Source organism: Fimicolochytrium jonesii, assembly GCF_025526975.1.
Source record: "Fimicolochytrium jonesii strain JEL569 chromosome Unknown EV422scaffold_4, whole genome shotgun sequence".
Taxonomy (NCBI): domain Eukaryota; kingdom Fungi; phylum Chytridiomycota; class Chytridiomycetes; order Spizellomycetales; family Powellomycetaceae; genus Fimicolochytrium; species Fimicolochytrium jonesii.
The window spans coordinates 213,631-237,953 of record NW_026515671.1 but is presented as its reverse complement, the minus strand read 5'-3'; the positions used below and the strand labels follow the sequence as shown (position 1 = coordinate 237,953).

General features: G+C 56.8%; 8 protein-coding genes across 8 annotated transcripts; 2 read left to right on the top strand and 6 right to left on the bottom strand.

Annotated features, from left to right (window-relative positions):
- Positions 1-954: 954 nt before the first annotated feature.
- Positions 955-4,036, bottom strand: EV422DRAFT_518678 (Asp-Glu-Ala-Asp box polypeptide 3, Y-linked-like protein). The gene is made up of 2 exons (XM_053069548.1): positions 3,559-4,036; positions 955-3,202 (listed from the first exon to the last, which is right to left on the bottom strand). The coding sequence occupies exons 1-2, from the start codon at positions 3,731-3,733 to the stop codon at positions 1,290-1,292; spliced, it is 2,088 nt and encodes a 695-aa protein (XP_052927919.1). The 5' UTR covers positions 3,734-4,036; the 3' UTR covers positions 955-1,289.
- Positions 4,037-5,238: 1,202 nt separating this feature from the next.
- Positions 5,239-5,902, bottom strand: EV422DRAFT_518675 (uncharacterized protein). Its single transcript, XM_053069547.1, has one exon. The coding sequence runs from the start codon at positions 5,869-5,871 to the stop codon at positions 5,305-5,307; it is 567 nt and encodes a 188-aa protein (XP_052927918.1). The 5' UTR covers positions 5,872-5,902; the 3' UTR covers positions 5,239-5,304.
- Positions 5,903-6,987: 1,085 nt separating this feature from the next.
- EV422DRAFT_608939 (armadillo-type protein) lies at positions 6,988-12,640 on the top strand (the record flags this gene model as incomplete). The annotated part of the gene is made up of 7 exons (XM_053073842.1): positions 6,988-7,055; positions 8,677-8,801; positions 9,909-10,223; positions 10,305-10,498; positions 10,562-10,894; positions 10,975-11,698; positions 11,782-12,640. The coding sequence occupies 7 exons, from the start codon at positions 6,988-6,990 to the stop codon at positions 12,426-12,428; spliced, it is 2,406 nt and encodes an 801-aa protein (XP_052927917.1). The 3' UTR covers positions 12,429-12,640.
- Positions 12,641-12,643: 3 nt separating this feature from the next.
- On the bottom strand, positions 12,644-14,375 carry EV422DRAFT_518667 (uncharacterized protein). The gene has a single exon (XM_053069546.1). The coding sequence runs from the start codon at positions 13,882-13,884 to the stop codon at positions 13,003-13,005; it is 882 nt and encodes a 293-aa protein (XP_052927916.1). The 5' UTR covers positions 13,885-14,375; the 3' UTR covers positions 12,644-13,002.
- Positions 14,376-14,686: 311 nt separating this feature from the next.
- On the bottom strand, positions 14,687-15,850 carry EV422DRAFT_518665 (uncharacterized protein). The gene is made up of 2 exons (XM_053069545.1): positions 15,555-15,850; positions 14,687-15,454 (listed from the first exon to the last, which is right to left on the bottom strand). Exons 1-2 carry the CDS (start codon positions 15,758-15,760, stop codon positions 15,001-15,003), a joined length of 660 nt encoding a protein of 219 aa, XP_052927915.1. The 5' UTR covers positions 15,761-15,850; the 3' UTR covers positions 14,687-15,000.
- On the top strand, positions 15,844-17,908 carry EV422DRAFT_304088 (TSSC1-like protein). Its single transcript, XM_053066113.1, has 8 exons — positions 15,844-16,017; positions 16,082-16,165; positions 16,290-16,419; positions 16,502-16,740; positions 16,812-16,948; positions 17,026-17,193; positions 17,266-17,433; positions 17,493-17,908. The coding sequence occupies exons 1-8, from the start codon at positions 15,979-15,981 to the stop codon at positions 17,659-17,661; spliced, it is 1,134 nt and encodes a 377-aa protein (XP_052927914.1). The 5' UTR covers positions 15,844-15,978; the 3' UTR covers positions 17,662-17,908.
- Positions 17,909-17,924: 16 nt separating this feature from the next.
- On the bottom strand, positions 17,925-19,443 carry EV422DRAFT_518651 (P-loop containing nucleoside triphosphate hydrolase protein). Its single transcript, XM_053069544.1, has 5 exons — positions 19,221-19,443; positions 18,919-19,096; positions 18,505-18,855; positions 18,301-18,386; positions 17,925-18,240 (listed from the first exon to the last, which is right to left on the bottom strand). Exons 1-5 carry the CDS (start codon positions 19,350-19,352, stop codon positions 17,971-17,973), a joined length of 1,017 nt encoding a protein of 338 aa, XP_052927913.1. The 5' UTR covers positions 19,353-19,443; the 3' UTR covers positions 17,925-17,970.
- Positions 19,444-20,270: 827 nt separating this feature from the next.
- On the bottom strand, positions 20,271-22,479 carry EV422DRAFT_493018 (P-loop containing nucleoside triphosphate hydrolase protein; the record flags this gene model as incomplete). Its single annotated transcript, XM_053067643.1, has 2 exons — positions 20,271-21,287; positions 21,367-22,479. Coding segments are annotated over 2 exons (2,130 nt in total), but the record flags the coding sequence as incomplete, so codon positions are not given.
- Positions 22,480-24,323: the final 1,844 nt, after the last annotated feature.

The following is a 24,323-nucleotide window of genomic DNA, read 5'->3' as shown; positions in this document are numbered from 1 at the left end:
CCATCGGAAAACGAAGCTGGACGTTGGAGCTGGGTCTTGTCTCAGGAAGCGTACGGTAGGTGTCGAACGCCCACCAGCACCAGACGACAAAGTTCAGGGTGACCGGACTGGACTCGGCCACTCCAGCATCTCGATCAGAGTACGATTTCCGGGGGGGGGGGGAGGGGGGGGGAGATGCTGGTGATGCGGTACTGTAGGGGGGTTAAACCCGGCCTGTCCCAGCATTTTTCCTACTTCTGCCGGTCTGCCTTCGGGGCGGGTTTGATGTGCCAAAACCTTACCGCCGGATATGCCCTTCCAACGCTATGCATGAGAGGGCAGATGTTACGTTTGGCGTGTCGTGGACGGCCGCCCGATACCGCGGCATGCTTCTCTTCGCTCCGTCAAGTCACGGGTCGGGGAGTTTCTCTCTCCAGAGGCAAAGCAATCGCGAGCGGTGTGCGGGGGGTGGTCAGACGCCTTTGCCACGCGTGCTCCTCCTCCTTCGAAACAAAGTGGGGCCCGTTGCATGTAAGTACTGTAGCTCGACAGTTCTTTGGAACAGCGCAGTGGTCAGTTCAATCCGCCGGGGGGGAGCTACTCCTCCACCCACACCCACACACGACCAGGAAACCTGAACAACATACGAAAAAGACAGCATAGAATTGTGCACACACGCCCACCCACAAAAAATATAAAATACAAAGAAAAAAAAAAGCGAAGAAACCGCACTAACACGCCATGAAATAAAGAAAACAACAAAATACCAAACCAACTTAGCAAATCACAAAGAAAAAAAAGAAAAAAAAACAAACATTCGTTTCCGCGGGGAGTCGCGCACTGCGTTTTGTGTGTTGCGCGTCTAAAATGAATCGGGTGGGGGGGGGTCCGTCAGACCAAGGAGGGAGGTGTGTGTGTGACACGGCGATGGGAACACCAGACAAAAAGTTGGAAAAATAAAATTAACGGTCGCGGGGGGGGGGGGGGGGAATAAATATCGTTTCGGTCGGTGTTTTGTGTGTACAGGTGCGGTGGTGGTTGTTGTCCGAGGGGTCGAATATCTATCGAGGGAGGCTGGGGTATCGTGCGTGAGACCCCAGGGTGTGGGAGGGAAGGAGGGTTTCATTTTTCCTGTCGGGGTGCTGTGTCGTGGGGAAGGTATGACGTGTTTGGATGCGTGATAGCGAGGCGCGCGGCGCGGGAAAAGAACGGGGCGATGAATGAAGAGGGAGGAGGGGGGTGTGGGTGTGTAGTGTCGACAATGTGAACGCGTTCTGCGATGACGAGCTTGTGGCAGCGCTTGTGACAGTTTAGAACCAGTTGTTGCCAGCGCCCGAGCTGCTGCTGTTCTGCGCCGGAGCACCTCCACCGTAACCACCTCCGTAGCCTCCCCCGAACCCACCACCGTAACCTCCTCCTCCATAGCCACCACCGTACGACGGGGGTCCACCCGCAGCACGGGGTCCAAACCCACCGGCCTCAGATTTACGGAAATCGACGTTCCCACCGAACCGGGATCCGCCTCCACCACGGCCACCACGACGACCCCGGCCGCCGCCTCCGCCGAACCCGCGGAACGAGTCGCGCTCGGCCTCGCGTTTGCACTGGTCGAGCCACTCGGGGACGTCCTGGTTGGCTTCCTGGAGGATCTCGAGCAATTCCTTGACGACGCCCTTGTCGCGGTGGAGGTTGAAGAATGCGGTTGCCTTTCCGGTGTTTCCGGCACGTCCCGTACGACCGATACGGTGGACGTAGTCGTCAATGTCGGAGGGGAGGTCAAAGTTGATGACGTGGCCGACGTTGGGGATGTCGAGACCACGGGCGGCGACGGCGGTGGCGACGAGAACGGGGGTGCGGCCCGTTCGGAAGGTGTTGAGGGCCATCTCGCGCTCGCGCTGGGTGCGGTCGCCGTGGATGGAGGTGGCGGGGAAGCTGTTGCTGAGGAGAAAGTTGCAGAGCATGTCGGCGGAGCGCTTCGTCTCGACAAAGACGAGGGTGAGGTTGAGCTTGCCAGACGCCTTGCCGGCTTCGCCGTCGGCGTAGAGGAGGTCAAGGAGGACGGAGCGCTTGTCGTCTTCCTCGACGTATTCGACGCGCTGGGTGATGTTCTCGGAGGTGGATCCGACACGGCCGACGGTGAGGTAGATGTAGTCCGAGAGGAAATCGCGGGCCAGCATCTGAATGTTGCGGGGGAAGGTAGCGGAGAACATGAGAGTCTGACGACCTTGGGCGGGCATGTCTTCCTTTTCGACGATCCTCCTGATCTGGGGCTCGAAACCCATGTCCAACATGCGGTCGGCCTCGTCGAGGACAAGGTAGCGGATGTTTGCGAGGGAGATACGGCCACGCTCGATCAAGTCGACAAGACGACCGGGGGTGGCGACGAGGAGTTCACATCCACGTTCGAGGTCACGGATCTGGTCCACCATGGGCTGACCACCGTAGCAGACACAGGGGCGGACCCAAGAACGGTAAGCAAACTTGCGGGCTTCTTCGTAGATCTGCATGGCGAGCTCACGGGTAGGGGCCAAGACGAGCGAGGACGGGGCCACCTTGGGTCGTCGCCCGTAGCCGCCACCAGCGGCTGCGTCTGCGGAACGGTTTGGCACGCCGTCCTTGAAGTTTTGGGAGAGGATGGGGAGAAGGAAAGCGGCGGTTTTCCCACTTCCGGTTTGCGCACAAGCCATCAAGTCACGACCACCGGTGACAATGGCGACGGAGTACTTTTGAACGGGGGTAGGGCTATTGTAACCGGCGAGCTTGACGTTGGATTTCGCAAGTTCGTCGAGGAGAGAGTTTGCAAAGTCGGAGATGGGTTCGGGGCAGTCGTTACCGGACGCCTCAACGGGGATGTCTTCGTATTTCTCGAAATTGATACCGCTGTTGTGCTGAGCACCGTAGAGTTGAGTCTCAAGACGAGGGTCGCGGGGCTTCACATCGGGACGGTGAGCGAATTCGTCGCTGGGGTCCTTGGTGTAGGTGGCCGGTTGACGAGCGGGTCTGTCATCACGACGACCATAGCTGTTGCCTCCACCGTAACCACCTCCACCGTAGCCGCCACCGCCCTCTTGCCTGGGAGCACCCCAGTCACCTCCACCACGGGTGCTACCGCCTGCTGCTGGGCCGTTACTCCAGCCGCCCCTGCGCGGTGGAGGAGGACCGGCGTTGTTGTTTGACCGTTGAGAGTCGTCTCCTCCAGCTCCACGGAGGTGAGGAGGGACGTCTAGATTGCGAAGAAGAAGAAGAAAAAGAAAGGAAAGGAAAGGGAATTAGTATTCAACAACCATCAACCATCCATCATCAACGATCGATTCTCAACCATCCACCGTCGAACGTCAAACCGTCAACCACCCATGAAAAAAACAATACCCTGGTCGCTCTGCTCGCGACGAGGAGGAGGTTGGGCAGCGTGTGCGAAGCTCGCTTCGCTCGCAAAGATTTGCCGCCCGCCCGCTTCGCTTCTCGCCTTCTCCTTGCTTGGACCCAGCCTCTCAAGCATTTCTCCGCGCTAACGCTCGAATCCCTCCAGCAGCACAGTCCTCCTTTTCGTCAATTCGTTTTCAATGGCCCGATACTCACAAGCAGAACGACCGATTCCACGGCCACCACCACCACCGCCTCCACCACGGGAGTAGTTCCCGTTGCTGTTGCTGCTGCTGTTGTTGTTAGCACCGTTAACGTCGAGGTTAGCAAAGCCGTGGCTGAGGGAGTCGACGGGGCCGTCTTGTTTGTTCTGGTTATCCATGCTGAGCATTCCAATATGCGTCTGGATTGTGTAAGTGGGGTGTGTAAGTGGTTGTTGTTGTTGTTGTTGGGTCTCTCTCTTTTTCTGTCGAGTAGAGTAGAGTAGTTATCGGAGTCAGGAATAAGTTACTGGGGGGCGACAGGGAGGGAGGGAGGGAAAGAAGGGGAAGAATGGTTGTGGGCTGTGGGCTGTGGGCGAGCCGTCTTCTGTCGTTGATTGGATTGAATTCAAATCCGTCCTTTATTTACCAAGTCGCTCATTGGGCGGCGGCGGCGGCGGGGAAACGAAAGGAAAGAGAGATGCAGAAGTCACGTGATGAGTGCGAGGGAGTGGCGCAGCGAGTGGCACAGTGCGGGTGGCGCAGGGGGAGCATGTTGATGATGACACTCACACTCAAAGCGAAGGGAGACAGAAAGCAAGCGGGCAGGCAGGCAGCGATGACAACCAACCAGGATGACAACCAGCGAGATGCAGCTCATGACGGAGACGCGTTTTTCTTCTCTCTCTCTCTCTCTCTCTCTCTCTCGCTCTCTCTCGCCAACAACAACAACAACAACAACGACAACAACAACAATGACAAAAACTGAAGACTCCTTCAACGACACGATGTCCCTCTCCTCAATGGGTGACTCAACCTCAACCCGCCCAGACAGTCCGATGCTCAGCGAGAACTTGCCTCAGAACCCTCCCGTCGCTTCTTCCTCCGTCGATACCAAGGACGGAGGCCTCAATCCCACAAAGAGGAAGCCCGGCGCAAAGAGGAACCCTTTCATCACCGATATGGCCGCTCATAGGAAGGAGAAGAATAGGCAGGCTCAGAAGGCTCTTAGAGGTAGGCGTTCGACCGACCGACGACGAGCAGGGAGGGGGTATCGAGCGAAGCGAGAGTTTGGGCGGAGCCCGGCGGGATTGCGCCGGAGGCGCAAGGTTGATTCGCGGAACGAATGCGGACTGCAACGAGCGGAGCGACAGATCTTTTAGCGAGCGAAGCGAGCTACGCTCCTCCCCGCCACAACATCCTCTTCGCCAGCGGAGCGAGCAGGCTATCGTTTCATCCATCAGCCGTGACCGACCATCCTTCGCTTCGCTTCGGGCTTCGTTTGGCGTTTGATGGACCACACATCGAATCCTACTCGCGCAGCATTTTATTTTGACTTTTACCTTTTTGTTTTCGCGCGACCATCAATCTAATGTCTTTTATTTCTCCCTCTCTGAATCAAAGAACGCAGGTCACAGCAGGCACTGGACACGCAAGCCGAACTTCGCGCCTTACGCCTGCAAGTCGCAAGTCTCGGCCACGAACGCTCCCAGATCATCCAGGAAGCGCGTCAACTCCAGAACCTGCTCGCATTCACCTTCTCCTCGTGGATACCCGACGTCGGCAAACACGTCACCGCCGCACAACAACAAAAACAACAGCAACAACTGCAACAACATACGGGCCAAGACGCAGTCATGATCGCCGCAAAAGCCCTGGCCGAACTACAGGCCGGTTTCGTTCCCCAGCACCACCACCACCACCACCACCACAACAACAATCACTACAACCAACATCCGCAACGAAACACAAGCCACGCATCTTACATGTCCTCCCCCGACCCCAGCTTCCCTGGCACGCCCCAGATGCACCCATCAACCAGCGCACTTACCGCATCCCCCGTCGCAGCACCAGCGTCAGGATCCGTCTCACCCACCACAACCACAACCTCCGAGGACAAACTCCCCCCAACCCCACTCGAACCCTCCCCCTTTCCCTCCCCACCCTCCCGCTCCCCCGTCACCTCACCCGGAAACCTCCCCTCCCCACGCGCCTCAATCGCCATCAAAGACGAGGTCGAACCCAACACTCCCTGCTCTCCCACCACCACCACAGAACAACACCCAACGTCAGCCCTCCTCCGCGACCGCATCGCACGATTCGCACCCCGGATGGATATCACGGCCTTGACGGGAGAGCTGGTCCATAGGACGGTGTGCAGGGGGAACCCGTGGGATCCGGAGGATTGGAGCGTGCCGGGGGATCTGTTTGAGAGGTTTTCTCTTGGCGGGGGGCGGTAGCGGAGCGGAAGTGTCTTGGGAGAACAGTCGGAACCGACCACCCCCCCCGAACGGAGGAATATGAGCGGAATATGAGCACGCAGGACCATTCTCAGATGGGGGGGGGGGGGGGGGGGGGGGGGACAACACGCCAAAGATAGAAACATTCAACAGCTCACCCTCACCTAAGCAACGGCAGTTAACCCCCCTCGCGTACATTTAATTTTTCACGCCAACCGGAAACGAGAGGCTGCGCACAAACCTACACTTGGACGGCGCCTACCCTCGCATACCTATATATATCCCCCCGTATATAAATTTATGTACTTATATTTATGTTGTGGGTTTTCCACGTATATAAGAGTATGGTTAATATGGGTTAATATGGGGGAAAACAATTGGAATCGGTGGTTTTGCGAGTGCGAAGCGAGCCAACAAGATATTGAGGGTGAATGGCTGCCAAATTTTCGACAGCGGCGGAAAAGCCGAAGGGGGCCCGTTTCTCGCCAGTCGATGTCCATGTCGGCAGATCTCCCGACGTTTACAATATTGAAAGTCGTACACGAAAATGTATCTTATCGGGCTGCGTATCGTTTATCGTTCGTTCAACACGAAAATGAAACCAAGGCTGCTTCTATCAGGCAAAGCGTGCCGTGCCGTATCGCAAGGGATTCCACGGAGCGGAATCGGAATCCCTTGCAATTGCCCAGTATACAAGTTGGACGAGGTAAATACAGGAACCCCAATCTCGTCGACGCAATGGCACACTATATGACCACGATACTTCGCTTTCCACATGTCTGCACAGCACAATAGCACAATATAGGATTATACAAGATGAACTCCCCAACTCCCACGCCGTGTGTGATCTTACGTCTCTACAAGGGAACGCTTCATTGCTTTCCTGCCACTCGGTCGCTTCACCGGGGATCGCGACCCCCTTCTTGGCCTTCTTCTGCAAGCCCGGCTTTGCAGTTCCCCGTTAGGCCGCCGGTGTAACCAGAGACCGCCGTCTTCGGGGAAGGCTTTTCGGTGCCATCATGGTCGCCCTCCTCCCCCTTCGCTGTCCCCCTTCCCTATGACGAGCAGCTTCACCCGTAACGCGTGTTCAGATACCAATGTGAAGCGAGACCACAAGAAGTCCCCACGAGGAGGAGGAATCCGCTATTGCTCAGAATGGCCGCTGTCACTCGCAAGGAGAAACGACCCTGACGTTTTCCGCCAAGATGGGTGAACAGGGAGGCCGGTCCAGCGGTGGTGGTAACAACGATGAGGAGGAGGAGGAGGATGAATGGTAGAGACTCGCTCTCTCTCTGGTGCTCTCGCGTGGTTCACGAGCTGTTTGATATGTCATGTTCACCGTCCAGGCCCGGGTGGCTGCGCGCGTGTGCCCGACTGTGCAGTCCGACGGAGAGTCCGACGGAAGGGCGTCCGAAGGCCCAGTGAAGTGTTCTGCTGTGGAAGACAGACAGCTCGGGCCAGGCATCTCGTCGACACGCGTCCAACCATGGCCCCTTCTTGCACGCTCGTCCCTCATCGTCCCTCATCAGGCAGCAACCAGCATCAAAACCCAGAAGGTAAGAATACTTGGACTGGCTCTGTACTATCGGCTGGGTAGTCGATGGCGTTGCGGTCAATGTCAGGGCTTTGTCTAAACAAGGCCTTGGCGTGCTGAAACCTCCGTAAGGACCCACGGGTGGGTAGGGGCCGGCACGGGCAGTATGGCGCTGGCTCGCCACGAGCTGGTGATAAGATGGCTCGCACTCCCTTCCTTTTCTCCTTCGGCGGTCAAGATGCAGCGGGTGCGGGCTTCCAACTCCTCCGAACCACACATGTTCCTTGACTGTGTTTAGAAAGTTATTCATATCTACCCATGCTAATCCCCGTTTCGTTGAGCTGTAGGACATGGATGAATATGTGTGGAATAGGTTGAAGGAGGGAAGGGTGGATCCCTTGAGGTTCTCCCAGTACTTCAACCTTTTCAACGAAACCTCCGCGCAACTATTTTATGGCAAAGCGGTAGAACAGGCAACCAAACGCTTGGATACCGTGCGGGGGGCCAAAGAAAGAGAAAATGAAGAAAATCTATAGACGAGGCTTGTAGATTCGATGTAAGTCCCCGTTCCGGATATTTAACAATCGAAGCCCAAGGAGATTTACTTGTGTCATCACGGAAGTTCAAGAACGAAGAATGGACAACTCATTGGGAGAAACCTGTTCTCTCGTCACAAGCTGCAAACCCAAGCTCTTCGAAAACACGCGGCTTACGGGGAAGAATCAACGCTGGAGCTGGAACAGCGTGTGAAGCGAGCACGCGTTCAAAAGGAAAGATACCCGCGGGCCATCACCGGTGTCAGACTTCGTTTTGCATGATGCTGCATCAGAGAGCACAACTGAGACTGATGCGCTCGGTTCCTCATTGGAGCCCCGCTCACATGGGAAGCTCGTCGCAAGTATCAGATGCGAAGGACATACAGTAGGATGCCAAAACGGACGTTACGACGGGCGCGTCGAAATTGACGGCATTTGGGCTACTACCTAGGTTAGTAATGGCGGCTGGCCGGCCCCCGGTCAACCACGCAATGGCTAGACGGCAGCCGGTGACTTCTGCTGGCCACAAAGATTTATTGACCGCGTCTATGTCGTCGTAACGTCCGTTTTGGCATCCTACTTTACTTGGCGTTTGCGTGGATAATATCGAGGACGCGGTAGTATCGTCTATCTCAACCCTTCCATTCTGGAGTTCCTATGTTACGAAATGCAACGACAAGGCTTCCTCCCCGGTATACAACACTGCTCAGTTGGGGAAGACATTCCTTGGAGAAAGCCAAATGGTCCCTCTTCAGTAGCGCCATGCTAGAGTCACTCGGCGCCATTCCCGCACAACCCTGCCAACCTTCCTCCCATGATATCAGTGTGGATGTCGGCACTGTGTTAAAAGTGCTCGAAGAACATCCCGCGTATGATTTAGCATGCTCAGCCTTCAAATCGCTGATCGCGGATGACAAGCTCAAGAACAACCGCCGGTGGAAACCCTTCAGTAAGCCCGGCGACAAGACTTACTATCTAGACACTTTCACCACATGTGCATCGATATCAGCAGTCTGCACATATGTCTCAGTGCCGGCCCGCCGGTGGGGTGAGCTGGCTAGTTTCTGCGGCTCGAGATTCTTCCCACAGGCGTAGTGCTTCTGCGCGATGTTGGGCTACGTGATCCGTTAGCTCATGTCGGATGGAACGTAGTTCTTCGTCGCTGAACTGATGTATTTATATTTATGTTGTGGGGTTTTCACGTATATAAGAGTATGGTTCATATGGGTTAATATGAGGGAAAACAATTGGAATCGGTGGTTTTGTGAGTGCGAAGCGAGCAAACAAGATATTGAGGGTGAATGACTGCCAAATTTTCGACAGCGGCGAAAAACCGAAGGGGGTCCGTTTCTCGCCAGTCGATGTACTGTACAGTATAACCGTTGCTCAAGAGCATGATCCCACTGAGTATGTCCACCAGACGCCGAGCACCAAAAACCAGCGGGCTGTCGGCGGAGAGTTCGGGAGTGTTACCACCTCCCTCTTCCGATGTGCTGTGCGCTATCAGGCCCGATGGTGGCTGCATCCATCCACCATCTCACTGGGGACTTGACGCGACGATCGACGCTTTTCACCGTGTGGTATCCACCGGCCCCCTCTGCATAGCTAGCTACAGTATATATCCCGCATGCCATCCATATCTTAATCGCCATCCCGTTCTCGGCACACGCACGTTCACCGACCCCACTCATTGGGAAAATCCCGCGGAAGAAAGTCACTGTTGCGGGCGGCTTATTCGAGTACTCGTCCGAGGCTTCCAGCCCCCCGTACCCGCCGCACATCCGCATTGCAAGAGAGGGATAGGGGAGGCTGGGACGCCGACGGGGGATCGGGCGTGGTGGGTGTGGCGGGAACGGGACAGTCTCCGACACTTTGACAGCATCGTGGCTTGAGTGGCGCGGGGGCGTGGCGCGGCGCGTTCCCTATTATGTTTTCGCACCCCCTTTCGCTCGCTGATTCTTTCTTCGCCATTTTTGGGGTCCTCCATTACTGCCCTGTGCTCTGAACGTTGGAAAGAGAGCATTTTGCCCCCCCACGCCAACCCCCCGCGCAATAGCCATGAGCAAGTCCAAGGCAGCCGTGAAGGCGCATTCCAAACCCGGCGGCAAAGCGGCGAAGACGGAGAAGAAAGTCGCGAAGAAGGAGGAGGACGTGAACGAGGACTTCTCGTCCGAGGGTGAATGGGAGGACCAGGACGCGGAGGAGGGTAACGAGGACGCTATGGAAGTCGATGGGGAGGGAGAGGGATTTGATGAGGAGGGGGAGGGAGACGAGTCTGATGGCGAGGGAGAGGGCGAGGATGAGGACGAGGATAATGAGGACGGTGGGGAGGAAGCACCGGCGGTGAAGAAGCAGCGGACTGCTGAGGAAGGTACGGTCTTTGTCAGTGCGGTTCTGAGTCCCCCCCCCGGCAAAGTGACTCTAAGAGACTAACCATCCTCCCACCTCCCAGAGGAAAAAATAAAACAATCCCGCGCAGAGCAAAAAGCCACCCAGGCGGAACGCAAAGCCGCCAAACCCAACGCACCGCTGATCCAGAACGCCAAAGCGATATGGGAGAAGCTCAGACAGAAGAAGATCACTGCTAAGGAGAGGAAGGAGCAGATGGCGGAGTTGATGACGTTGATTGAGGGGAAGGTTAAGGATGTGAGTAACATGCTGGAGCAGGCTACCGTTGATTAGGATACTGAAAACTGACAACACCCACAGATCATCTTCAAACACGACGCCAGCCGAATCATCCAATGCGCCCTCAAATACGGCAACCAATCCCAACGCGACGCCATCGCGAAGGAGCTCGAGGGGCACTACACCGAGCTTTCGAAATCCACTTACGGGCGCTTCATCATCTCAAAGATCCTCAACTACTGCTCCCCGCAGTACCGCGCATTGGTTGTGAAGGACTTTTATGGCAAGATTAGGAAATTGGTCAGGCATAAGGAGGCGGCGGTTATCTTAGAGGAGGCGTATGTTATGAGCAATGCGCAGCAGAGGAGTCGGTTGCTGGAGGAGTTCTATGGGCCGGAGTTTGCGCTTTGGAAGGTATGGGTGTGAATGAGTGTTGCTGACCAATTGGATTACTTGTGGGTTCAAGCACTTAAGTTTCGTTTTGTGAATTCCAGAACGCAGGAGGCCACACAATCGAATCCCTCATCGCCGACAACCCCGTCAAAAAAGACAGCGTCGTCCGTCACCTCCGCGAAGTCCTCAACTCCGTCCTCGAAAAGGGCTTCACAAACATTGGCCACCTCACCATCGTCCACCGCGCCCTCCTCGAATACCTCACCTTTGCCGAAGAGAAACACATCAAGGACATGATCGAGCTCCTCAAAGACCATCTCGTGCAGATATTGCATACCCGTGAGGGAGCCCGTGTCGCGCAACTGTGTCTCCTGCACGCGACCCCGAAGGATAGGAAGTTGATTGTGAAATCGTTCAAGACGTTTGTTACCAAGATTGCCAGAGAGCAGTACGGCCACGCGGTGCTCTTATCCGTGTTCGAGTGCGTCGACGATACGGTCCTGGTCGAAAAGGCCATCATCGGTGAACTGATCGCCGAGGCGGAATTCGCAGACCTGTTGCGCGATCGATACGCGAGCCGTGTGGTGTTGTTCTTGCTTATGGGCAGGAACAGGCGGATACAGCCTGCGTATGTGATCAATGAGCTGGAGTCGATGGATGAGATCCGGGCGAGGACGTCGAAGAAGGATGATACGTTGAGGAGGGAGCAGTTGGTCAAGGCGATTAGCCCGGCGTTGGTGAAGACGTGCGAGGAGAGCTGTGCGGAGCTTGTGAGGGATGGGAATGGGGGGCCGGTGGTGGTGGAGACTGTGTTCCATGCTGAAGGTGTGTACCCCAGCTTTGTCGAACTCGACCTTTTTTGTGTGTGAAACATATGACTAAACTGGTTACATTCGCCCAATCTTCAGGCGACAAATCCACACTCATCACCGCCATCACATCCCTCGCCGCCGGCACCGACTCGGACTCCAACACAACCACTCCAAAATCCGATGAGCCCTTCCACCCCGTCAAACAACTCAAAGCTGACGCCGACGCAGCCAAACAGCTCGCAGAAGGCCTCGAAATGTCCCAACACGTCCTCATCAACCGCCAATCCACCTACGTCTTGAAGGACATCATCTCCCCGCGCGCGCCGCGTGTCAAATCCACCACTGCATCATCAACACCATCGGAACCCGCAGCAGCGTCGCCGGAAACAACGGCGATATCACAACAGTTTGCAGCTGCATTGGTGAAGGTGATCGAACCGAACGTCGGACACTGGCTCACCCTCTGCGCCCACTCCCCACGGAACACATCCGGCACCGCCTTCATCTTCGTCGCGCTCCTAGAACGCGGGGACGACGCGACAAAGAAGATTGTGACCGGTGCGGTGAAGAAGCAGGTGAAGGGTGGGGTTGACGGGTTGAGGAAGGTTGTGAGTAAAGCGTTGGAGGCGAGTGTGGACGAGAAGGAGGCGGGGAAGAGGAAAAGGGGAAAGGAGGGGGTAAAGAAGGAGGGGGAGAGGACGACGGGGATTGAGGTGTTTTTGAAGACGGTTGCGGAGGCGTAGGTTGTGGGTAGGTAGTCTTCCCCACAGCAACAGCATAGCATTGGAGTGGCACGTGCCCCCAAGTCGGCACTGGGCTTGTCGATGCTACCGTTTGAAAACAGGGCATATTTATAGCGTACCCCCATGCATAGCACTTCTTTATACATCATTTTTTGCTGTAACTTAACAACGTTGTCGTATGCTCAAACCACTATTTCTTGTCGTCTTGGTCAAAGGCAGAAGGAGAAGGCTTGGAAAGCTGTCGAAACCCACCGACACTGTCCGTCGTCGCCGTACGCGTATTACGATGCTGAGCAGCCGAAACCTTCAAAAGAGCAGAAGCAGCATCCAGACCACCAGCAGACCTCACCCAAAAAGCATGTCCGAGTTTCATGGTCCCATCCCCTACGAAGGCGACGGCTACTCCGACGACGGGTCGCACGCCCACCCCTCCTCCGGCTCCGACGACGACATCCCCATCCCCCCCACCCATCCCGACCTCCCCCCGCGCAACCCGCACAGCACGCCCTCGATCCTCACCCACTGGCACTGCGACCCCTCGGAAGACTCGTTCCTGTACTGCCACAAATGCTCCTCACCGCTCATCTCCCGCTGGCGCGTCCGCCCCACGGATCCCGTGGCCCGCCGCTACATCATCCGCGAGGCGCGCGGCACACCGGACTGGGCATCCGCATGTGGAGCGGCGGGGAGCGGCGTGCATTTCCATCTGGACTGCTGGGACCCGCTGCCGACGCATTTTGCGGCGCTGTGGCCGACCCCGAGCGTGTGGTTCATGCCGCGGACGTACCATGATGTCAGCGACGAGGGGGAGTTGAGGGGGATGGTGGAGGTGTGGACGGGGATGTTGCAGGGGATGGTTGATGAGAAGCGGAGGGTGGAGGGGGAGATGTTGAGGAGGGTGTGGGAGAATAGGAGGAGGATTAGGGAGGAGAGGCGGGCGAGGGTGGAGGGTGGGAGTGGGGCGGCGAGGATGTTGGCGTTGCCGGATGAGATCTTGCAGTACATCTTGGTCCTCGCTGCGACGCATGATGGGCGGTATCGGTTGGTCAACGCGAACCTGCATCTGGGCGGGGAGCCGTTCAGGATCCCGTTCTGGGGTCCCGTAGGAGAGAAGACGTCGGGGAACTTCCCGTGCACTCATGCGGAAGTACGCGCACGGGAAGCCGAACGGCAAAAGGAGGAAGCCGCACGTCAACGACAAGAGGCCGACAGGGCCAAGTCCGACGCCGGGAACGGAGACGAAGAGAGCGAAGATGATATCGAAAGCGAGTCGAATCCGGAGGACCACGAAAATGACCCAGAAGACCCCGAGTACTACTCCGACTACGATGAGTCTGATAGCTGCCCGGACTGGGACAACCCGGAGAATATCGACTATGATAATGATTCCTGGTATGCCAATGAGCCTGCGCTGTTCAGCCCGTCGTACTCGCTTCCTCTCTTCGAGCAATATCATCCGACCAACATGGCACTCGATGTCTTGCCACTGGTCTGTAAAAGCTTCCACCGCCTAACATCATCCACCGACGCAGCCTTCTGGCATCACCTGTTTTACTCAACCTACCCACGCCAAAAATGGCGGTCCACAACCAGCGCCTACTTCACCACCCACCCGTCCCTCCAACCCCTCCCCTTCAGCCCCCCGCCATACATAACCGGCTACGACGACCACACCACCCCCCCACCCGCACTCGACAAACCCACCGGGGCCCCCTACCGCCTCCTCTTCACCTACCTCGCCCGCCGCTGCGTCATCTGCTCCGCCCTCCCGCCCACACTCACGGCCCCATCCGCCTTCTACGTCCCCGCTTACAACACCTACCTGTGCCCCAGATGCGCGACGGACCAACGCCATGTGGTGGTCAAGGGGACGAAGACGGTGTGCCTGGACCCGGATTACGGGAGTGTGCAGCTGGAGAGCGTGGTGAACCAGGGGTGTGGGTGGGTGTGGGGGCGGCAGGAGGGCCAGGATAGGGATGGGGCGAGTCGGGTGAGGAGGTTTTGGGTACGGTGTCAGGTGAAGGATGCGTGAGGGGCGAGGATACGGAGTGTATGGATGAATGGGGTTGGGGAGCTGTAGGTTTGGGTGCGGAGGGGGATGAGCGGATGTACTGGGTGAGAGGATAGGCTGGCGTGAACATTGTTGTTTCTCTTTTCATTTGGCAACGGTGTACAGTTCCGTGGGGCTGCGAACGGAGCATATCGGCGGTATGAAGTGCGGTGCTAGCAAAGCAGGTTCACATCACGGCAAAGCAGGTTGTTGGATGCATATTTGTATATTCGTCACTATCTGCCGATCAATACAGTAGTGAGCTTGGTTGCGTAAAGCTAAGACGCTTCCCATACGCTGCAATCTCCCTAGAGTTCCCCTATGCGAAAAGATCCATCTCGATATGCGGGGGAGATGCTGCTGCCTGGGAGATAGGGGCCCTGCAAAGCGCATTCCCCAGATAACGAACGAGGGATGCGGTGGCGAATGCGTACGACTCGGAGGGAGGACTGGCCAGAGCCACAGAGGTCCGCAGCTGGTGTCGCATCTCCACCACCAACCCCTTCAAACCTAATGTCGTCCCTATTTCTTCCCCTTCTTCTTCTTCGACCCACCGCCCTGCCCCGCCGTCGCCTCCTTTCCCTTGATTTCCTTCACCATCTCCTCGACGATACTCGACACCTCACTCCGACTCGCCGCGGCCATCGCCCTTGCCTGCGGATCGCTCGCATTCACCTTCTCCTCAATCCCATTATATATCTTTGCAATCTCCCTCAACAGCTCCCGTTTCGTGCGGATCTTCCCATTCAGCGGCGTCTTTGTTGAGTCGTCGCGCAGTTGCACGCGGATCCGGCCAAAGACCAGTGGGTCGGCGGGGTGCCGCTTGTCGGCTTCGATGGCGGCGGGGAGACGGAGGAAGCGCACGCATTCGGCGATGTAGACGGCGGAGGGGGTTGCGGTGGGGCATTCTTTGAGTGGGATTTTGCGGTGCGCGCGGCCGGCGGAGGAGATGTAAATGGGGTAGACTACTGTCCAGCTGGTGGGAGTGCAATGTGTGAGGGTGAGTGGTCCTTTGCGCCGTCTCCTGCCATAATCCAACTGAAGTACGTCCCTTCCCCAACTCCTTCTTGAAGTACCTTTTGACAGCTTCCCGCATAGCGGCAGTGGCTTCAGTCGCTCCTGATGGTAACGAGCCGGTGGAGGAGGATGCGGAAACGGCAACGGCGGACTGTTGTGGTGGCCGGCGGAGCACCTCCTCCGGCAGGTCAAAGTCCATGTTGTCGATGTCATCTTCCTCGAGGGTCGGGACGGGGTCGGCCTTTGCTTTTCCTTTGGGTGGCATGGTTGTTGGTTGTGTTGGGCGGGTTGGAGTTTGGGTCAGTAGATCGTCGTTGGGGTTGTCTCGTTGCTGCCTGAGAACGGCGAACTCGGCGAACGGCTGGAGCAACGCGTCCTCGTCCGCCGGCAACGAGGGCCCATGAGGCCCATCCCAACTCCTGAGCCATAACGACGCAAGCACTCTAAAACCCACTTCTCATCGGCATCTCACATATCGGCGGTATGGAAACAGAAGGAGGCATCTACGGGCTGACCCACCAGGTACGCGTGCTCTGACACCCCCCCACTTCCAGTCAGCCCATCCTAAACAGGCATCTTCTTCCAGGCCAGGTGCCTCAAAGCGCAGTCCGCAGAACAGGAACGAAGCAGGTTCTTTGTCGGGACGCAGGATCTCAAGCAAACCAACGAGGTGAGATCATATTCCTCGTTAGTTTGCTGGAGGCGCCGCTACTCTGTGCCAGGACGAAGAGAGCGAAGAACGCGAGAGGGTTTGGGGGAAGGTCTCGCAAACGCTGACCTTCGCTGGCACATAGCTCCATTTGATCGACTTTGACGAGGACGAGTCCATCATTACGAGCCATAAACTGGAACACCCGCATGAGGTGCGCGATATCGCCCCGTCGGGATCCAAAGCAGATCTAGTGGCGACCGTGTCGAAAGAAGGTATGGTGATATCCACGGGAGATGTTCCTCTACCCGAACAGATCCATCACTATCGCTAATGGAGAACATCACGGGTGAACAGCGAATCATCCCTGCCGAGCGCGGTTATGGCAATTCAAGCTCCCCGAGCCAGACGAAATTGGCAAACTGCGCAACGACTCAGGAACCCTAGACAAGATCACTGAGTTTGCGTCGACTGAGACGTTAGGCGAGATCAGACATATCTACTGGGATCCGCTGGGGACGGAGAACAGCCTCGTTGCGTTGAGCCCGCATTCGTTGGGGGTGTTTGCGGTGCGCGAGGGTGCCGAGTCTATATCGGTATGCAAATGTTTCTCAACAAACATCTGGTTTCCTTTCACACGTTTCGATGTGTGACGTAAATTCAATAGCCCCAGAGCACAATACGGATAATAGAGCCTAAGGATCCCAAACGCCAATCCACCTGCGCAAGCTGGAGTCCCCACGGCAGCCTCATCGCAGCCGGCACCGGCACCTCCGTCCACGCCTTCGACATCCGCTCATCAAAGTAAGCCCACCATCCCACCTCACACACCTCTGTTGCCGATCCCACGTACTTAGAATCCCTTTCTGCACGTTCAAGAGACAGACCTACGAGATCCCGCAAGCGCACGCCGGCACAGTAAGAGACATCGACCACAACTCTAACAAACCATACCAGCTCGCGACGGGCGGGGATGATTGCAAGATCAGGTTTTGGGATACCCGGAATGTGGCGGAGCCGATTAAGGAGGTTTCTAATCATTCTCATTGGTATGTGTGACTCCATCAACAAGAAAGATGTGTTCATACAGCTGAGGGTGGTTGTTTTCTTCACAACGACAGGGTCTGGTCAGTCCGCTTCAACCGCTTCCACGACCAACTCTTCCTCTCCGCCGGCTCGGACTGCAAAGTCAACCTGCACAGCATCATCTCCATCTCCTCAGCGCCTCTGTCGGATGAATCGTCTGACGCCGAGGACGATGCTGAGGACGAGGCTGATGAATATAGGGGGTATGTCGGCTCCGTCCGTTTGCATTCCTCATTCTGCTTACTTTGCCATTTTGAATTAGCAAACCAACCGACGGCCTCGTCGCAGTCTTCGACCAGCAGCACGAAGACAGCGTGTACGCCGCGGAATGGAGCGCCGCGGATCCGTGGATCTTTGCGTCGTTGTCGTATGACGGCCGCGTTGCGGTGAATCTGGTGCCGAGGGAGCATAAGTATAAGATTATACTTTGAAAAGGGGGAGCTTACGGTGGAATGAGGGGAAGAGGAAGGAAGGAGGGTTGCGCTATAGATGGAAAGTAGGAGCAATGTCTGCGTAAGGCCCGCCGCCGCTTGTCGAGGCGCCAGTAGGATGTTCGGGGTGTTTGTTTTGGGCTGGACCATCGTGGGTATCCGATCGAGTGCAATGCACTGATAATCAACGGTATTGGTGGGGCAAAGACATAACCTATTTTATGTATACAGCCAGCTATTCCCACAATCGACTAAATTACAATCTATCCCGAACTTATCTACACCCACACCTACCAGCCCGCATTTGCCCTAAACTTTCTTCCCAGCACTTAACTTTGCCCAAACCTTCTCCCCCATCTCCCTATAAACCCTCGCATGCTCACTGTCCGGCCTCGCCACCACAATCGGCGTGCCCACATCCGAGGTCTCGCACACGTCCGAATGCAACGGAATGTCGCCCAGTAACGGTAGGCCCATTTCCGCCGCGGTGCGCTTAACGCCACCGTGCCCGAAGACGTGCGATGTGTGACCGCAGTTGGTGCAGATGTGGTGGGACATGTTTTGGACCATGCCGAGGATCTAGGTGAAGAGGTAGGTGAGTGGAGGGATGGATGAGGGTGTGAAGGGGATGCGACATACCGGCACGTTGACTTTGTTGAACATGGCAACGCCCTTCTTTGCGTCGGCTAGGGATATATCTTGCGGAGTTGATACGATGATCGCACCTATTCGTTGGAACACAACAAGGTATATGTAAGCCACAACCGACATCACCGGGGGGGGGGGAGGGGTCCCGATTACAGGCCGCAAAAGCAAAAAAACCGAGATTGCACGCCCCCCTACCATCCAACGGAACCTGCTGCGTGATCGTCAACTGCGTATCCCCCGTCCCCGGCGGCATATCAATCACAAGCACATCCGTCCCCGCCCAATCCACCTGCCTCAGCAGCTGCTCCAACGCCTTCATCACCATCAATCCCCTCCAAACAACCGCATCCTCCTCTCGTACTAGGAAACCCATACTCATCGCCTTCACCCCGTAATTCACCAACGGCACCAGCATCCCTTTGTCGTTCAGCTCGGGTTCGTGCCCGCGTAGGTTGAGCATCAGGGGGATGGAGGGGCCGAAGAGGTCGGCGTCGAGGAGGCCGACGCGCAGGTTTTGGTGGTTCGCTAGGGTTGCGGCGAGGTTCACTAAACATCTCGGTAACGTCAGATTTGAAGGGTTCGTCTCTGCACAACAGAGGCAAAGATTACCGGCAGTGGTAGACTTCCCAACCCCGCCCTTCCCCGACGCGACCGCCACGACGTGCTTCACGCCCGCGATGGGTGTCTTGACCGGTAGCCCGCGCGCCATCCGTGGCAGTGGAGGTGGGGGCGGGCGATCAGGGAGGGTCCGGGGTTGTCGTGGTGGGGCCGGTCGTGGTGGGAGGTTCTAAGTGCGGGAAAGTGGTTGTTGAGAAAGGTGTTGGGAATACGACGTTGGGCATGTTTGGGTGCGTGGATGCCACACCCCTTCCCCAATCTGAGGAGCTCGCCCTTCACCCCTCGAGACATACCAATGGATTGTTATGCCTCCGCACCGCCGAACTGCACACACTCCGCCCGCCATTCCGCCCTATCCGTGCAAGGGTGTCCAATGCGAACCGCCGTCCAACGCCCAAGCAGCCTCTTCTGAGTGGTGCTTCCATTTCCCTCCGGTTATCAGGTGGGGGTGGCCGAGAGGAAGGTCTGGATGGCGTAGGGTCTTATTGGGCCGTTGGGTGATTTCTCCAAGAGTTGGAAATCCCAGAACAGCTCCAAAACGCGTGAATCTCGGAGAAACAGGACGGAAGGAAGGCACACGGCGACGACGATATGATACGATATGAAAGCAAAGATGTGAATAAAGACGAATAAACAAAATATTACAACCAAGAGATGCGAGAGGCTATGCTACATATCTACGAGATGCAGGTATGGGATACGAATCATGCGGAAAGACCGAGTTTGCAAAAGCAATCAACCAGGACGTCCGTCCCCAACATCTACTCCACCCGTTTCCCCACCCTCTCCAAATCCTCCAACAAGCCCGCCATCTCCCTCACCAACGCCGTCCCCATCACATCCCACCTCAAATCCCTCTCCTCCTCCTCTCTCGCCACCCGTCCCTCCGCCCTCCTCTGAGCGCGCCACACCGCCCACTTGATATACCTCTGCAACGCGCCCCTCAACTCCACAAGCACGCGGACATGGTGTGCGGAGGGGACGCCCATGACGAGCCAGTTATCGAAGAGCAGGCAAGGGCGGCCGTCGCGCCAGGTCGTGTCGGCCGGCGCCGTGGAGGCAAAGAGGAAGAGGGATGCGGGGTCGACGCGGGTGGTGTTGCGGGCGTAGAGTTGGGAGTCGACCTGTTGTTTTTCTTGGAAGGCTAGCAGGCGGGCGGGGGTTGCGGGGGCTGCGGGTACTATTGTGCTGGTGGTGTTTGCACCCCCGTTTCCGCCGGCGACGCTGTTGGTTTCGTCACCGTCTTCGGGAATGTAGTCGTAGTCTCCGACGTCGGACCCGGTGGAACCTGTTGGCGATCCGCGACCAGTGTTCTCCATCGTCGCACCGCTCGCTGCGATCGTCAATCCACGCATGCTGTTGACGCTTGCGGTGGTGAGTCGCAACCTGCTAACCGTAGCGGTCGCATATTCATCCTTGCCCGTGATCTCCGCAACGTTGGGGTACAGCGCGCCGCAAATGACAGCTCTAACAAGCGCAAAATTGTGCGCCAGTGCATTGCTCCGTTCATCCCCAACCATCCCCTCCAACCCACTACTCCTCGCCACAGCAGCACCCGCCTCCTCGCCAACATCACGTCTCCGTTGCCTCGACACAAACCCAGCATCCTCCAAAATCTTCAACAACTGCTGCCTGCTCCGCTCAATATTCTGCAAACTGGTGTGATGCAGGTAATTCCTGAACGCATACTGTTTCGAATCCGCGAACCGGCCATTATCGTGGACCTTCTTCCACCCGCGGAAAGCCTGCAACAGCGTAAGGTGGTCGCTCTCCGTGTCCCGCGCATACCGCGTCAGGATATGCGCGCGGCCTTTATCCTTCTCGTCAGGGTGGATCGCGAAAATCCCACGGCCGATCTCCATTCCGCCCGCAATAGTCAAAATAGGGTCCAAACACCCCAGCGTGGCAGCTTCCAACACCATTTTACCGATCCACGGGTCGACAGGCATATTCGACAACACCTGCCCGATGGTCGTCAGCTCCTCCTTCGAATCCAGCGCGCCTAGACTCTGCAAATCTTGCACCGCACGAATAACAGCCCCCGGGTTCGGCGACTGTGGCGCAGCGGCAAACACATCCGCGACACGCCGGGCCAAATTCAGAGATTTGACCTTCAACACCGTCGCCTGCAGATCCACACGGAGTAACTCCGGTGGCATGGAGTAAGGTAACCGTTGCTTGCGTTTGTGGGAGAGGAGGGAGAAGTACATTCCGGGCCTGACTCGCCCGGCACGACCGGAACGTTGGCGGAGGTTGGAGAGGGAGGCGAAGACGGAGTTGAGGGAGGAGATGCGGCGGTCGGCGTCGTAGGAGTTCATGCGGAGTTTGGCGAGGTCGATTACGTACACTACGTCGTTGATCTATATGAAACAGTAGTTCAGAATTTAGCACAAAAGCCATCTCCCCAAAAACCAGTCCCGAACGAGTCGCAAAACATACCGTAACACTAGTCTCCGCAATATTGGTTGACAAAATAATCTTCCTCACCCCAGGAGGCGCCGGCTCAAATACCGCCTGCTGCTTATCCGTCGGCACCTGCGAATGCAGCGGAAAAATCCTAAACATCCTCTCATTCGCAAAGCCCACCCGATACCGCTCATCCTCCCTCAACCGTTGCTGCAGCGTATCAATCTCCTGCCAACCGGGCAAGAATACGAGAATGGCGCCTTCGTCCCTGCAGGTTGCGATATGGGCAATCAAAGCTTCGATGTAGTCGTACGGCACCGGGTCGTCGCCACGCGCGGCTATCATCGGGCCCGTTTCGTTGCGGTACCAATGCACGGATTCCTTGCTTGGGTTGAACCGGGCGGGCAGGGCTCGGGGAGCCTGGAGGAGGTGCTCGATGTCTTCGAGGAAATGCTGCTCAACAGGGAACATGCGTCCCTTGACGTTGATGATAGGCGGGGACCGGTCCGGGCCGACGGTGCCGAAGCCTCTGAAGTAGGATTGGAACAACTCCGTTTCGGCGGTGGCGGACATGAGGATGACGCGGAGGTCCGGGCGGGCTTTGACGAGTTGGCGGACGATGATGAGGAGGAGGTCGGTGTTCAAATCACGTTCGTGGACTTCGTCGAGGATGATGTGGGAGACGTTGCGGAGTTGCGGGTCTTGCTGTAACCGTTTCAGCAGGATTCCGGACGTGCAGAAGATGGCGTGGCCGTTGGCTGGGTCGGTGGTTGGGCGCTTATCGTCGAATCGCACCGTGTATCCGATGGCGGAGTTGCGACCGACCTGTTCACCCCTCTCGTTCGCGACACGTTGCGCGACGGAGATGGCAGCGATACGACGTGGTTGGGTGATGACGATATTCGTCGTGTTCGTCCCACCTTCCTTCGCTCGCTTTAAGTTCTCGTGCGCGAGGATGAACTGCGGGATCTGCGTGGTTTTACCCGCTCCCGTCTCCGCAGCCAGAATCGTAACCGCGTTGTTATCAATCGCAGCCATAATCTCCTGATACCGCGTGAAAATAGGCAGTTTGTTGTTTTCCAATTCCCTTGGTATCGCAATATCGTCCGGATGGACCAGCGGCCTGCTTCTGAGATGGGCCGGCATGGTGTGGGAAGAAGAGCTGAGGCCGAGGTAATCCTCCACAGAGTTACCGGGCCGATGGGTTTCCTGGAACTCGAACGCGCCCTCCTTCTGCACTCGACCCAGCATGGTGTCTAGCCTCATAAGCGCAGACTCGGAGATGTTGATCCTTAACGGCTCGTTCAACTGCTCATTGATCCGCTGCTTGATGCTCTTCAAGCCCTCTTTGAAAGCTTCAATGAAGTTCGGATCGACGATATTTAATAAGTGCCGTACAGCTTTGACCCACGTCTTCTGAATAGCGCTCTTTTTGCTGTGGTCCATAACCGTTATGTGGATGTCCACCACACGCTGTCCGTTGAATGTGTGGTGCGGTATGAACATCTCCGCATGCCACCCGGTCTTCCCACTGTGCCCCGACCCGCCCCGTCCCCGCGACCCACGTTGTTTGCGGGCTGGTCGGTCCTCGTACGCTTTCACGTTCGGCTCATGGACGTTGACCGCTTTGCAGTAGGCGGCCACGAACTTCTTTTCGACGTCGTCAACTCGGGGGAGGATGCTTTCGGGGCGACTGCTGCCGGTTGGGGATGGGCCGCGATAGTTGGATGAGGATGGGTAGGGCATCTCTGGGTAGCCTCGGCCGCCTGACGAGCTGGATTGTGCGTTGTTGTCGCCAAACCAGTTAATCGATTTCGCTGTGTGTAGCAGTGTCGACAAAGTCGGGGGAGGAGGGCTCTCACGGCTCATTGACGAGCTTCGCGCCTGTGAGCTGGATCTTCTGGTGCTATGTGTCACCTGCAAATTCGGCAGACCCTCGTCCAAATCACCATCGTCGTCCCATGCATCCTTGACAACCGAGTTCGCTTTAGGTGGCGCTGGGGCTCGCATGCCGTTTATATCCCACGGGTCCGCTGTGGGTTGTGGCGCGCCGTTCTTCCTAGCCGGTGCGCCTCCTCGCGCATCCCTCCTACCGCCTCTTTGCCTCTCGTTGACAGCTAGACTTTCCCAGCTATCTGCAACCTCATCGTCTTTATCATCGCGAGCGGATTTCACCCGTGGCGGCACAGGTGAAGGAGTCGCCGCGGGACCTTTATGCGCCGGGCGAGATCGTTTTTTCTTCGAGTCTGGGAGGGCGGCTAACCATCCGGACCTGTCCAACTCCATCTTGACTTTTGCCATCAACGCGAATTTCGCCCCCTTTTTCGACTTGTCCTCAGCCTGCATGTGCAAATTTGGGCCTGCTGGGCTGGGCACCTCCAATTTCGCTACGAATGCCACCTGAGCTCCACCACCTCGAACCGATCTTTGCAGGGGGATTTGCTCGTAGGAAGGCTCTATCTTTGCGTCGTAATATGTGAAGTACCGCTGCAGTTGGTTCAGCTCGTTGCTCGATAGCATGGGTACATCGTAGTCCATGGAGTGCTGCTGAGGAGGAGGAGGGGCATGTCGATCCGGTGCTGCAGCGACTGTGGAGGCGTTGCGTTGCATGATATGTTCCGGTGGAAAGTCAGCGTGGCCTCGCGAAGGCGGGTAGAGCCTCGCTTGAGATGGTGAAGGACCGGGGCGTTCAGGAAGAGGATGGGAAAAGCCGCTAGCGCTTCTATTGTTCGGGTTTGCAAATGGGTTAGGGGCACGCATGTGCGGCGGGCGATATTGATAGTTGCTGTTATGGCTCATGACTGTTGCTGCAGCAGTAGTTGTAGTTGTGGCAGGAGTAGTCCGTCGTATGTTGAGGTAAGTGAAGAAGTTCCGGCGAGATGGGGGTCTAGCTGCAAGGAGCAGGGTTCTGCGACAGGAAAAGTCACAACCAGTCGCAGCCGAAAACATTTGTCAGACTCGGGGGGTTCAGAAGCACACGATTCTGAACA